Source organism: Canis lupus, chromosome 3 (genome assembly GCF_011100685.1).
Source record: "Canis lupus familiaris isolate Mischka breed German Shepherd chromosome 3, alternate assembly UU_Cfam_GSD_1.0, whole genome shotgun sequence".
NCBI lineage: Eukaryota > Metazoa > Chordata > Mammalia > Carnivora > Canidae > Canis > Canis lupus.
The window spans coordinates 69,450,930-69,466,734 of NC_049224.1; the positions used below are offsets into that span (position 1 = coordinate 69,450,930).

General features: G+C 40.9%; 1 protein-coding gene across 2 annotated transcripts in view; it reads left to right on the plus strand.

The window, feature by feature from the left end:
• Nucleotides 1–3,035: 3,035 nt before the first annotated feature.
• The window catches only part of CLNK (cytokine dependent hematopoietic cell linker), a 201,857-nt gene continuing 189,087 nt past the window's right edge, over nt 3,036–15,805 (plus strand). For both annotated transcript variants that reach the window (XM_038533378.1, XM_038533381.1), the window contains exon 1: nt 3,036–3,333. In XM_038533378.1, the coding sequence (XP_038389306.1) occupies nt 3,331–3,333 (3 nt within the window). In that variant the 5' untranslated portion in view covers nt 3,036–3,330. The remainder of the gene's footprint in view (nt 3,334–15,805) is intronic.

Sequence of the window (15,805 nt, forward strand, 5' to 3'; positions counted from 1 at the left end):
AATACATCCTAATTGCACAACTTCTTTGCTTTCATTCAATCTTCTTTTCAAAGGCAGTTTTAAATATAGTGGCTCAATAACTTAGCCTTCGGCAATCTGGTCTCCCCTTGCCTCCATTATTCCTGGAGGGATCTCACTCACTTCTGCTTCTATTCTTCTGCTCATATATTGTTGGTGAGAAGGCTTTCTTATTCATCCAGCCAATACTATTGATGATGCGTTGCAGATGTCTCCTTGCTATATACAATCTCAGTTTGTTTGACTTCCTGTTCACCTCTTTTTCATGAAACTACATTTTCATGTGTGTCCTTTGAGAACTGCTTTAAATCCTGTGTCGGGGAGATTTCACTGCTGCTGACTTTTATTCCTTTTACAATGCTGAGTCGCATTGACTATCTTGTGCCAGGTAACAAGTGTAAAATGTATATGTAGTCCTCACCTCCAAAAAGTTCATTGTCTGGTGGGTAAGACAGATGAGCAGAAAATTACAGTAAAATGCAGTATGCAAAGGGTTAAAGAGCTATACAGAGAAAAAGAGAAAGACAAAAGAACACAGGTCAGCAGGAGGGCAAAGGGAAGTTTCAATTCTGGCTACCCAAGACAAATAGGTCTTACATGCCATGACGTGATATTAATCCCATGGATTACTGGACTTGTCCAAAGCCTCTCTGATATTTCCTTTATTTGCACACTCTTCATTTGCATATTCTTTTTGCATAATAATTATATGATTACTTTTTTCCTGAAGCCACAAAAGAGCCATTGAATATTTAAATAAAATCAACCTAATTTGGCTACTGGCTCTTTCTCCCTAGCTATATTTCTCTTCTAGTTCTGCCATATGCTCTTCTGTTTATATGTACCTTGCTTGTGCACAAACCCACACACCTGCTCACCTGTCTCTGGAGCAAGTGTGCTAGTAAGACCAGTAAGTATGACTCAGAAAGCAAAGCGGCCATCAGAGGCCGTGATCACATCACCATCAGGGCCATCGTAGAGACCACCACATCTGTGTAGCACTTAGCAAAGATGTTCAGTGTGTATTATATGCATGTCATCAACATTCATAAGGAAACTTCTTAACAACCCCATGAAGCTGAGATTATTCTCTCTGTCTTGCACATAAGAAAGTAGGTGTTCAAGGGAGTCAACACTTGACCAAGGTCATTCAGCTGAGCAGTACTGAGCCCTTCCTTTGAGAACTGAGGCATAGGCTGAAAATGTGGACCAGACTCTAGGTTAGTCAAAACTGGGCCAGAGTCAGGCTCACAAGATTGGTGAGACTAGGAGTGGTTCTAGAACTCCTTAAATCCCCTATTTTGGCACAATTCTAAGAGTTCTGGCTAGGGGGAGGCGAGCACGAAGCAGTCAGGACTGATAAGACAACTCTGAGTTCCCACCCTGCAGCTAGGAGAACTGTTCCCCCATCTTTGCTCACCTTGCTCTACATTAATCTCATTTGACATGTCAGAGCTGCATAACCTCTAATGGAGGACCGGCTTTGTTCAAGAGCCTGTAGAGACAAAGGACCCAGCAGGGATTGAAAGCTAGGCCTCTGAAGTTGTGCAGCTTATGCCCCTTTGCTCAGCCAAGGCTGCAGGCAACACATTAGCTAAAAGTTCTGAGTGTCAGGTCAGCTTTGTTCTGGTCACATCTGACCTCCTGCCTCAGTTCTGGAAATAGAATATCCTTGTCATTCCCAAGGCCAACTGCTCACATGATGGCTCAATACTAGTCCCAGGCCCTAGCCTCTTTTTCTCCCCCTGAACTCCAAGTTTGATAACTGGATTGCTACCACAACCCCTGGGCCTGAGGCTCTATTAATTACCCATTACTTTCATTAACCCCAATATTTCAGAGACTGAATCCCAAACTTATTCTTCCATGACTTATTTTCTATTCTCAGATAGAAGCTTCTGCTAAAACCAAACATGAAGTCTGAGCCCAGCTCCTTGACGTAAGACCCAGCTAGTACTACTAACTTACCGCCTACTAAATTCTAAGCACTTCCTGGCCTCACACTCCCACGATTCTGTCTTTCCTTCAAGCTTTATCCTATTATCTTACACATTTTCACCCTGATGTTAAGTATAAGATAGGACCAGGACCTGACACCCTACCACCCATAATAAAGTCTCAACCTCTTAATACGCAGAGTGTGTCTGTGATGACATGAATCCAGCAACCTCTTCAGCTTCCTCTCTTACTGTCATCTGTTACACCTGTGATGACCAAACTGTGTGGACTTCCTGAGTACACCATTCTGTTCAACTCACTCCCCATTTACATTTCTTGAGATATTCTCTTTTCTACTTGGCAAAAATCCTCTTCAAATCTAGAGCTTACATTACCTCCTTGGTGATGGAGAAATATACCTGTCCCTTGAGAGAAAGAGAGAATATGTGTGTTTTTCTAATATCTACTGATGGTTGATACTATCTGTGCTTTTTTCATGAATTTCTATCATTCCATTCACTTGCCCCATCCAATGGGTGCACTGGTAGAAACCTAAATCGAAATCCATTTGACTACTTAGCTATCTTGCTCCAGGGCTATAAAATGGCAGCTCCAAGGGCGTTCATGGCTTACAACCATTCTTAATAGATCATCATGCTCTTTCCTACTAAGCCTGCCCAGGTCTCAAAACTCTTTGTAAAGTACTGTTCTAATCTATTCAAAATGGAAGATAAGCCTCTATTCATCAAAAGATTCCATGAGAACTATAAGAAGGCAAGCATACACCTGGGAGAAGATATTTGAAATGTACATAGCAAATGACTAGCATCCGATCTCATACAATGCTGACAAATAACGAAAGAAAAGGCACATTTGCTACCTTCACTCTAGGAAGGAAGATTCCTGGTTTGGGAGTAGGGGCAGGGTGGGAGAGACTTAAGTTTCCTAAACTTAGCATTATGAACATATGAAAAGAGCACCACGGGAACATTCAACTGTTTGATGTCAATAGCAGGTGTGGGTCAGACTTTTGGCTCCACCTTGGCTCTGCTCACCTGCTTTGTCCCAGAGCCAGCAGACTCCTGCTAGCAGCTTTGTGTGCTTATGAATAGCTAGCAGGGACTTCAACTTGATTTGGTTCTCCTTGTTCACGGCACCCGTCAAATAGACCAAGGTATTTACAGATCCTTACAGAGGAGCCAGAAAGGAATGAGCTTTCTGAACAAGCACAGACAGAAAACATTTTGACAGTGAAGAAAATTCAATGGTTCTGTCTATTATGGCAGCTGGGATTTGGCTATAACATAGAAGACTCATGGTGAATGCAGATGCAAGTCATCCAGCCATATGTCTTGCTAAATTGTTGTGCTTTCAATGGTGAGTCCACCAAACTTTTCTTTTATAAGCTTCCTTCAACTATGAAAAGGACAAAATTGTCAATAGACTAGTCTTCTTAAAAGGGAACCCAAATAAAGAGAGAAAGATTGGGCTAAGGGATGTCATGTTTCCCTCATCTGATTCTATAACGCTGTTGCTTTTGCCATAATGTTGTGAGAGGTGATCAGTGTTGGCTCTAAGCCAGAATGCTGGAGCTATAAGATTATCAGTAGATTGATAGCATTGCATGCAGCAAAGTGGTCAGGCTTTGGTGTCAGGTGTGTTCAGGCTCTGCAAGTCCTGGGATTGGGAATAAGTTTCGTAATTTCTCTGAACTTTGGCTAACTCAATCACAAAATCAGTTGAAGCTCTTCACAAGGCTGTTGCAGAGAGGAAATGAGATCCCACCGTAGTGTAGACACTTGGTAGGTGCTTATTGGGTCTGTTATCTTTCCTTATTAGCACTCCTAAAAGATAGTGAAAGAGTATGCTGATCTAATGGGCTGGTAGTGAAAAAAAAAATAGACTAACTTTAAAGATGCACTTTAAAGAAGTAAGTATTGATAACATGCTTCCAGAACCAACTCTTTAGGAGAATGGCATCAATGTATGGTAGGCATGCAGAAATGTCAGCTCTCTGGGGCCAGGCACTTCAGTATTCATTCTCTGTGGATCTCTAAGCACTTAGCTCCACAGCAACACAAAGCTAAAATTCTCTGAAAAGTTATAAAAGCACCTCTGGACAAAATATAACAGGCATTGGGTAAATAGCGCCTATGAATCATGACCCCAGTAAGAGAACTTGGAAGACATGGTACCTGACACATAGCAGATACTCAGAATGAATAACTAAATTAATGAGACTTTCAAAAGCACATAAATGCAAGGAAGTCTAGGGAACAGATAAAGATAATAATCACAGAAGATAATTTGTTACTATTCACTGATGTGCTGAGAATTTTAATATACTCATTTCCTCAACACCTAACCTGGAAAAAAATGGGGAATATTCGTATCCCATTTTATAGATAAGAAAACTGAGGCCCAGAGATGTTCCCTAGCCTACCCAGTGTTGTATAATTAATGCATCATGAAGGCAAGGATTTGACTGCCTCCAAAGCCATTTTTCTTAAGGCTAACTCCAGCCAGGATGAATGGGGTCTGACTCTGAGTGGACAGTGAAAGGGAGAAGGGGGGCTGCTGTCAGGAGTGTCTGAAGTAGCAGTGACCCAAGGAGTATGGTGCCAGGAGGCGGGTGGTGGCACAGGGTGGATGGGTGGACAGAGGTGCTGTGCTAGCTTCAGGGTTCCTGCCATGGGGAAGATTAGAGCAGACACTGGCAGACACACCATGAGATAGGCAGCTATGGAGGCAGGAAGCTGTGGCTAAACCTTGGGGGCTGAGAGGGCCAGAGACAACAGTGCCGTAGCAGGCACAAAGAGAAAAGAAGTCTCCAGCAGATTATTTTCCCTCCTACTTGAGGCTCTTCATCAGTTTTCCTAATCTTGGGTTGTGCTCTCTGAAATCTCCTGCACAAGGAATTTCCTAAAATGAAACATTGCAGCATTTACTGTCCTATTCACTCCCGCCAAGAAGGAATGGCATAAATAACTCAAATCATTCTTTTTAGGATCTTGCTGGCAAAAATATATTAGCAGATATAATTGTCTGACACTTCGAGGAAGTGATGTTTCAAAAATAGGAATGCATGAAGAAGGAGAGAGAGAAAGAGAAAACACCTGACTCACTTTGCTTCCTGTGGCTATTTATTTTAAAGACAAGGCTTTTTTTTTTTTTTTCTTGGCCTCAAGTTGCTGGCATAGTTATATACCTACTTATAATGCACAAGATAGCATGTTGAGAACCTCTTCTATCTGTCCTCAAAAACTTCAGTCTTTCTTTCATTATCACAAAATTTCAGAGTTGAGAAAGATAGTCTCTATCCAGAGCTGGAATCCTCTCCCTGTGCTTTTACTCAAATTCAACCAAAACCACTCAGTGACAACAGGAACCCTCCTTCTCCTCAATAGGCCTTTTCCAAGTACATTCTGATCATTCCACGTCTGCTTATACACCTGTGAGGGTTTCCCTTATTATTTGGGTGAAGAGCAAAAAGCCTTAGAGACCTGGCCAAGGTCCGTCTCATCACAGGGGCTCTGTACCTACTGCTACCTCTGTTGAACCCCCCATGCCCAGTTAAATCCACTCCATCCTTGTGCTGCTGGATACAATTTGCAGGGGCTCACAGGGCTGACTATTACATTTTCAAGAATATTATACGCTGGTTGTTAAACAGAGCTTTTATTTTAAAATGAAATAAATTATATTAAAAGAAGGTAATAAATACTCAAAAGATATAATTTCCTGATTTTTTTTTTTTTTGCTACATTGCCCTACTCCCTGTGCTTTTTGTTTTCCAGGTTTGTTGAGATATAACTGACATGTAACCTTGTGTATGTTCAAAGTATACATGGGCTGATTTGATGCACTTATATGTTACAAAATTATTACCACCATAGTGTTACCTAGTATCTCCATCATATCACGTAATTACCATTTCTTTCTTGTGTTGAGAACATTTAAGATCTATTCTTTTATCACCTTTTAATATGCCTGTGTATAGTATATATACATATATATGTAGAGAGAGAAATTTTATATATATACATATACATGTATATATATTCACAATATTATGAAAAACTTTATATATATACATATATATTCATGGTATTATTAATTATAATCACCATGCTATACATGATATCTACTGAACCCATTCACCTTGTAACTGGAACATTTTACCTTTGACCAATATCTCGCTATTTCCTCCATCCCACCTCCAGCCTCTGGCAACCACCATTCAATACTCTTTTTCTATGATTTCAGCCTTTTTAGATTCTACACTTCAGTTTTTATAAAGATTTATTTATGTATTCATGAGAGACACAGAGAGAGAGAGACAGAGACACATGTAGAAGGAGAAACAGGCTCCATGCAGGGAGCGCGATGCGGGACTCAATCCTGGACCCTGGGATCACACCCTGAGCTGAAGGCAGATGCTCAACCGCTGAGCCACCCAGGCGTCCCAGATTCTACACTTTAGATAGAAATGTTAGCACACAGTATCTTTGCTCATAAGGTCATTTCTGTGTGGTAAAATTGCTGTATGATGGTGGTTACTGTACTTGCATATACTGTACTATTATAGTTACTATACTATACCCTCCATAGTCACATATGCCACATGATAGCCTGGAACCAGACATAGAAAGAACATATAGACCATGGAAACTGGCAGATGCTACACATCAGGGCTTGTTCCCTTCCCACGCCTCTGCAGAGCAAGTTGTTAAACCTTTAGCAGCACACCATTGCTTCAAAAATCATCTCCAAAAAAAAAAAAAATCATCTCCATCCTCACTTCCTGTGGACGCCTTCCCAGATCCCCGGTCTAGGTAGATCCTCATGTGCTGTGACTTCATAGGTTTGGGTAGTTTTCTCATTTTGTAATTACCCATTAACAGTAAATGGCACTATTAAACACATAGAATTTATATTCTATGAGAGCAGAATGCTTACTGGATTTTGCACACTATTATGATGTCCGTGGCAACAAAATGATGCCAAACTCATAAGAGGTTCTTAATAAACAATTGTGGGGATGATAGCAAACTCAAAATACTACAAATATTTAACTTGAGTTGAAATCTTCATGCCCTTTATAGGCAGAATAACAATTTATTATCTTAGCATATGAATGAGAATTCTTCTTAGGAAGAAATTATCTTCTTTTGGAGTAACACTAATAAGCTTTGTGAGGTTAAAAGGAATGCCCCCTGAGGACTGGGTGTTAGCGGCAGCTAAGGCACAAAGGATGTGGCTAAACCCTCTGCGTGAGAGAAGAGGAATGGGTAGCCTAATAGCAGGAGGACCAGGGGCTGTGAACTCACTGGTGTGAAATCCCCTGTGGTTGGATGGCCAGAGGATGTTTAAGAAAGAGGATGTCTGGTATTTCATTTGAAGTTTTTGTTGACATGAGGTAAGTAACTCTTGGCTCTTCTCTTCCTCCCTAACCAAGCACAAGATGCTGTGTGTGGGCACATGAGTGTAAATTAAAGGAAGGGCTACATTTCATGCTTGAATTGATACTACAGAATGTGTATGATGACAAAAATAAATCATAAACTGAAATGATCGAACATGTATAAGAGTTGAGAATTTGAGGTAGTCATAGTCAAGAAGACTAGAGATTTAGGAAAGCCTCCTTGGGGGTTTTAGACTTCAGTTCATGAGGCATGTAATGTTTTGAGTTGATGGTTGCCATTAAGTTTGTTCCTCAGATCTCCAGGTGCTGGAAGCGCAGTAGTGGTCCTATTTCTAAACTGAGAGACCAGAAAATGCTTTATTTGTGTCTGAAAGTCCCCTTTGAGGAAAGCAAAGGTTTGGAGCCAGCTAGACCTATATTCAAATGCAAGATTAAGAATGCATTGTCCCAGCCCAAGGTCATTATAGTCATCCAACAAGAGCTACTGGAGGCTGAACTAAAGGGGAGCAGGAAGAGAGGAGTGGCAGATTTTAAGATCTATTTTGGAGATCATGTCATCAGTAAGACTTGTTGATTAATATAGAAAATGAGGAAAACAGAGTAGTCATAAAATCATTTTTTAGTCTAGTTTATGAGGGGATGGTGGTATCATTTAGCAAAATGGAAACAAACTACAGGAGTACCATGGTAGGAAAGGGAAATCTACACAGTGTCAGTTCAGTGGTGCAGTGATGGCTTCTGTTAGAGCAAGGATGGCACTAGCTGTTGGATGCTAACCTTTCACTTAGCAGGTGGGTGCCCAGAAATACTCATGGTGAGGTGATTAGGGTCACAGAGGCCCCATCTGTTGGTTCCTGCTCTTCACCTCATATTGTGCTGATCAGCATCCCATGGGTTAACTTGGATAAAGTTAGAGGTTTGAGTCATATGAATATATGTTTATATTTCAAATCCATTTCTTTTTGAGAAGCAAATGGCAGTAAAAATATCGGCTTGAGAATGCATATGAAAACTGTTCTGGGAAATTTCCAATATGCATCTTTCATGACTTATTTATCTAATCTTTCCTACTTGCCAGAATTATACATTAAACAATGAATGAAATGTGGTCAAGTAAATATTATGAAGGAAAAAGGGGCAGAAGGGACAGGTAATTATATATAAATTACCTTTTTCAAAACATGTAATATTGTTCTTGCAGTTTAAATTTTAATGAACATCAAGCGTAAACCATGGCATCAGGAAAATACAATTCAGATGTGACTTCAAAGAGCTTACCATATCAAAAAGCCACAGAGACACCTATATTCAAAGTTACAAAGTACCAAATGAAACATAAATACACAAATTCAGAAGAGGGAGAAATCATTCTCACTTAGCAATGATCCAAAGGTTTGAGGATGTGATACTAATGATGGTTATGCACTGTCAGGAAACCAACAGAAATCATTCTATAATTGCATATGGATTGAGGCTTATGGAAAAAAAAAGCCCTATAGAACCATGAATCGCTGTATGAAGTAATTAAACTAGGATATGTTTGGTACATGATAAATAGACTATCACAAATATAAGCTGAAATTATGAGAAAGGACCCATCACAGACCAGGGATTATAAAGTCATCATAAAGTAATGGCAAACCTGAGCCATTACTTGATAAAAGTGCTTGCTGATCAAGGGGAAACCTGGACATCTTGTTAATTTAGGCATTGGGTCATGTTATTTCCCAACATTAAGGTCACCTATACAAATGGAATATAACTATATAAAATGTGTGGCATGCATGCATTCTTCTGAACAAAATTTGCAAATACTGACTCGGAGGAGACGGGAGAGGTTTTGTGTGGGAGATACGTCAGGGTTTCCCTGACGTCATCACTATTGACATTTAGGGCAGGACAGCTGCTGTGCATTGTAGGACGTGTGGCAGTATCCCTGTCCCCTACTCACCTGGAGAGGCTAGAAGGCCTTTCCCAGCTGTGGCAACCAAACAAGTCTTGAGACATTGTCAAATGGCCACTGAAAGGCAAGAACTGTTGAGCTAAACCTGCAAAACGTAAAGGATTTGAGAGGCACATAGAATGTGCTCCTAACCACATGATCTGGGGCACATTTCCTGAGCTTTCTTGCTTTAGTGGCCTCATTTCTTAAAAAGGCATGATATGAGCAGGTGCATCACGGGGTTACTGCGAGAAGCCAGTAAGGGGGTGCACATGACCCTGAGAACTGTGTCTAGCACAAGGGCAGGGTGTAATCCATGCTGTGCTAGTTGCTAGGTGTCTTCACCATCTTTCCTATGTGTTTGTGCAGAATCTCAGGTGCAGAAAATCAAGTGGAACACACTCTTCAGGTCATGAGACAACATCAGCATTTGTTTAAAGGGCCAGGGCTTCTTTCTTTCTTTCTCTTCATCACTCATTCCTTCTCACATTTCCATTCTCATATGGAGGAAACTCTTTAGAATGAGGGTCTCTATTATTAAATATTCTTGTGCTTGGGTGTGCTTTTAACTTAAATAAATTCCATTGAGCAAGAAACTTCCCTTCCTCCCTTCCTCTTTTTCTTTCTTCTTTCTTTCTTTCTTTCTTTCTTTCTTTCTTTCTTTCTTTCTTTCTTTCTTTCTTTCTTTCTTCTTTCTTCCTGACCTAAGACTATGTTTTTTTTAAAAGATTTTATTTATTTATTCATGAAAGACACAGAAAGAATGAGGCAGAAACATAGGCAGAGGGAGAAGTAGGCTCCATGCAGGGAGCCCGACGTGGGACTCGATCCCAGGACTCCAGGATCACACCCTGAGCTGAAGGCAGACGCTTAACTGCTGAGCTACCCAAGCGTCCCAAGACTATGTTTTAATATTGACCCATGGGTACCTCTACTTCAGTGGTTCCTGACCTCAAGCATATAACAAAATCTCAAGGAGGTCTTGTCAAAACAATTTTCTGGTCCCTACCCTAGATTTTCTGATTCATTAGAACCGGGAGGGGCCCAAGAGTTTCTGTTTCTAACAAATTCCCAAGTGATGCTTATGCTGCTAGTCCCAGCACCACAGCACCACCGATGCTCTAGTCCGTATCTTCTAGCTGCTGCCTTAGTACTGTACTCATTCATTCTTCTAACGGTGGATGACCTGGCTGTCTTCACTTCTCAGACTTCACAAATAATGCTGTGGTCAGCAACATTGTTGTGCCTGTCCCCTCGCACATTGGGTGTGACTTTCTCTAGTTCTCTACTAGCAGTAGCATTGCTGGCTCATGAGATGCATGTGTGCTTATTTCATTAGGTACTGCCTGACTACACTTCAGAATGGCTGAGCCTGGCTCTACTCCTACTAACTGTGCTTTATCCTCATTTAACAGCGGAGAAATTATAAATCATGAAGTTAACTAAACTGACTCCCTCTGCTCCAACCATTAACACAGCTAGTGAGTGAGGAGACTTGGTGGAAACCCTCGTCTGACTCTGCCCTGCTGGTTGCGTATTGGGTGATCTTTCAGTGGCTTTGAGTTCCACCACGGAATTTTCCACAACTCTCAAACTGGCCTTTGTTATGCACCTCACCCTAAAGTGTGCATATTTACCCTCCCTGGACCTCACAGTCTTATGCTAGCAAAAAAGAGCCATCATTTTGTTCAGAATTTTACCAATTAAAAGAGTAAAGGCACCTGATGTTTATGAGTTTCCCTAGATTTGGATTGAATCCACCAGCCTGGTCAAATTCCAATTTTTATATGCCATGAGTCAATTGCTGTCACATATCCTCCCACCCTGCTCATGCAAGTCTCAGATTTTTGCCTTGACCTCCACAGACAGGATGCTGTGTCTAAGGAAAGAACTCCAGATTAATTGTGATATTCCACAGACACCTATGGCATGTTGGCCTGTCACTTGCATTGTGACCTTAAAAAAATTACCCTTTATTCATGTATGCCCATTAGAATTGATAAAGCATCTTCATGCCAATGACCCCATTTAACCTTTATCACCTTTGCTAGGCAATGCCAGGTAATAAGTGATTCTAGGTCACGTGGCTTGTAAGAGATGGGGCTAAAGTTCTGAAGTGAGCATGTCCTTCCCCCTCCACCATACTCTGAAACATCTCTGACCTTCAACTTTCTTCTGTATAAAAATGAGAAGAAGTTACTGGTTTTTAATCTTCAATCATTTCACAATTGGAAACTTAATTACACCATATGTGGAATGAATTGTCTCCCCCAAATTCATAATCATACCCCACATTATCTCAGAATGTGACCCTATTTGAAAATGTGATCTTTGCAGATGTAACTAGTTTGAATGAGGTCATATTAGGTCCCACCCTACTCTAATATGACTGGTGTCCTTATAAAAAGGATGAGGTGAAGAGGCATACACAGGATGATATAGTAGAAACCAAGGACTGGAACAGATAACCAACAAACCACCAGAAGCTAGAAAAGAGCCCTTCTCCTATAGTCCTCAGAAGGAATCAATGCTGGCAACACTTTGATTTCAAACTTCTGGTCACCAGAAGTATACAGGAATAAATTTCTGTTGTTCTAAGCTCCCCAGTTTATGGTACCTTGTTACAGCAGCCCTAGGAAACTAATGTACATCCTAATATATTCACTGCATCCCAACTAGTAGGTCTCTTTCTCTTCAAATCTAGTTCCTACATGTTACACAGAATGTCTCTTCAGCTGGGTATGGGAATAGTGGGGGAAATGAGAGTAGAGCTTTCTCTTTCTACATCTGGGACCCATCTGAAGGGTAGTTACTGCTCATCACTGAGAAGAGGTACAGGTTTCTATGCAGAAGCTGTCGAGCCAGAGACTAGAGAGAGGAGGGCACCTCTTCTTCCGACTCCAGAGACTATCTTGTTGACTGTTTACCTTGAATTAAAACTGCACAAAATGTAGGTTGGGGCCCAGGCAAATAAGGTGCTGTAAGGTGATGTAAACATGTGAGTCCCAGGCCTGATATAAAGCCACAGAAGGTTGAGATTGTGTGCCTATGTAAGGCATTAGAATTAAATAATCTTTTCAAAAAACATCTCACCCCATGGGTCACAATTAGTTATCCCTGGCTTAAGCAAAAAACATCTTCAGCAAAAAAACTCACTTGCCAAACCAAAGGTGTTACAGGAATCTGAAAAATTATGCCCCTTGTCAAGGTTGTTTGGCTCTACTACATCACAGGAGAAACTGGCTGTGAGCTTAACAGTTATGGGGTCATGGGATCCCTGGGTGGCGCAGTGGTTTAGCACCTGCCTTTGGCCCAGGGCACGATCCTGGAGATCCGGGATCGAATCCCACATCGGGCTCCCGGTGCATGGAGCCTGCTTCTCCCTCTGCCTGTGTCTCTGCCTCTCTCTCTCTCTCACTGTGTGCCTATCATAAATAAATAAAAATTAAAAAATTAAAAAAAAAACAGTTATGGGGTCAGTAACACACCCACTTGTGCTCCGTTATCCCTTGGCTGACCCTCAGATTTCACCCACAGGCCTCTCTTCTCTTTGTCTCTTTCTCCACAAGTGTACTCTCTCCACCCTCTGCCCTAGGATCCAGCAACCCTCACCTCCAAAATAATACACCCAGTTTGCCTGCCTCCGTAGCTAAGAACCAACACCCCTGCCCCCCACCCCCACCCTATCAAGGGAAGCATGGGTTCTGGGCATGAGGTCTGCTGAGTCACCAAAAAAGGAGAAGACTCCCTTCACACACAAGGGCGAGGGTTTAGAAAAGAAATCATGGAGTCATATGAGCCTTGGGCTGCATCTGCTTCTGCCTTGGAGAGTTTCTAAACAAACCCATCTCTTCATCATGGAGCTCTTTCTTTCCCAAAGCTCCATCTGATTAATACTTTTTTTTACCCAATATTGAGCACCTACTGTATGCCAGGCACTGTTCTAAGCACTTACTACACCACAGTGAACAAAACAGGTGAAGCTCCCTGTTCTAGTGAGGCTGATGTTTCAATGGGTTGGGGTGGGGCACAGGAAATAAACTACAAATGTAATAATCAAGTGAGCCATATATCCCAGGAGGTGATTTGAGCCACAAGAACAAGGAAAAATAGAGAAAAAGAGGTAGAATGGAGAGTGGGTGTTGTAGAATTAATTAGAGTGGCAGGATGGGTCTCCTCAAGAGGGTGACATTTGCACAAACACTTGTAGGATGAGCTAAGGTAGTTATTCCTGCAGATATCTGACAGAAGAGCATTCCAGTAGATTAGCAGGTGCAAAGATCAAAGATGGGACTCTGCTTGCCGTGTTTGGGGAGCAGCAAGGAGCCCAATGTGGCCTGAGTAAAGTGAGGTCAAGAGAGACATCTATGTGACTGACACACCAGGAATTCATATACATAATATATAAACCTATAAGAAACAATTTTACTGAAAGCATCCTTATTCTGAAATCTCTCACAAAGTGAAATACACTGAAATTCCTGAGCAAACTTATGTCCCCTCCACACACAAAAATAACCAAAGCCACACTTCCTTCCCTGCTGTCTCCCTCTCTCCCTGGCCCCTGGGGTATTCTCAGACCTGTCAAAGATTACTAGAATTTCAGTGAACATAGATTAATGTGATATAACTGAAAGAGGCCCAAAAGTCCCACGATTTGGTGATTTTCTAACCAGCTTTTTCAGTAAACATTTACTTACTATGTACCAGTAATATTGAACAGTAGATATGATTATTATTAGCAACATTATCATTACTGTACAAGAGTCCAAAAGCTGGGAATACTAAAATGAACAAGAAACAGCCCCCGCCTCAAACAAAGAAAAAAAGTGGACAGAAATGAAAAAAATATTTTCCATCATATAATAAAAGCTAACATTCCTCAGCGCTAAACACATTTCAGTTTTCTGAACATTTTCCACGAGTTATTCCTCTCAACCCTTATCTCAGTTCTGAGACATAATCCTATTTGCATCCATCAAGTCATAAAGAGAAAGAGGTACTGAGAGGTTAACAAGCTTCCTGAGTTAAAACAATAAGTATGTGGAAAAAGTGGAAGTCCTGTTCTTTCTGATTCCTGAGCCTCTTAATGCACTCTGTTGGCATATAATTAGAATTGGAACAACGTATAACATTTCAGTGCTACAGGAAAAGAGAAGAATAGCCATTCACTTTCCCTCTGTGGAGTAATAGGAAAGTCACCAAAAGCTACAGAACAGTGGTGCTTCAGATTTACCCGTAGGGAAAGGACTCCTGTGAAGGAAACACGCAGAGAACATGGAAAACATAAGGAGCCTAGTTGAGCTAGCAAGAGATGTGGTGGGAAAGGGACTTTGGGGCCATGTTGTGAGAGCCTAGTGATCCCTATTTAGGAACTTGTGTTTTATACTGGGTGTAATCAAATTCCATCCTGCTGAACGCACAATTTTACTCAACCCTATACAAAATTGGTGGATTACTCTCATAATTCATATCCACTTCGTGTCTACCCTATTTCCTGGGTTGTCAAAAGGCTAATAATTTGGCGCTCAGCTCTGAAAACATACTTCCTTCACATAGTCAATGAGCAGTTACAGAATTAATGAAATGTATACTCATATTTTTATGCCAAGCAACCTGGCAAGCCTTCGGAATAGAATAGGCACATATCAACATTGGATGGTTGATTAGTTTGTTGACTGGTTGGTAGTATACTTGGTTGATGAAATGTATAAATGAATTTCTATAAGATCCCTAAATTCAGAGCCCATGTCGTGTTTATTCCTCCATTCCTCTAGTGCTTAATACCATACCTCATGTATAGTTGGTCTCACTAATTATTGTTTGAATGAAAGATAAGATGAACAAGTGAGTGAATATGTTTATAAATGAACGAATATATGAGCTTATTAGCAGAGAAACTGAGCGCATGAATAAAATAAATGAATAAATGTGTCGCTGTTCCACCCAATCTGTCTTTCCCTACATGGAATAGAGACTTTTACCTGCACACACCACATTCTTTCTGTATTTCTTTCAACCTCTCTTCTCCAAAACACAATCCAGAAGTAGCCTACATTGCTGGGGAGAGGACTATGTCACAGTGCGTTTTGTCATTCTTCAATTAAACTTTTAAAATTTGAGATGATTGCAGAATCTCATGTAGTTATAAAACATAAAGAGCTCTAGAGTACCCATTACTCATTTCCCCCCAGTGGTAATGTCTTGCCAAACTATGGTACAGTGCCACAATCAAGATATGAACGTTGAAAGAAACAAGATACAGAATATCTCCATCACTGCCAGGATCCCCCATGATGCTCTTTTACAGTCACACCCCCTTACCCTTACCTTTCCTTCCCTGTATCCACACACTTCCTTCCCACCTTCCCAATCCCTGATAATGATTTATCTGTTTTCCGTTCCTAAAATTTTCTAACTTCAAGAATATTAAATAAAGGGAATCATACAATAAGTAAACGTTTTGTTACTAATTGTTACTA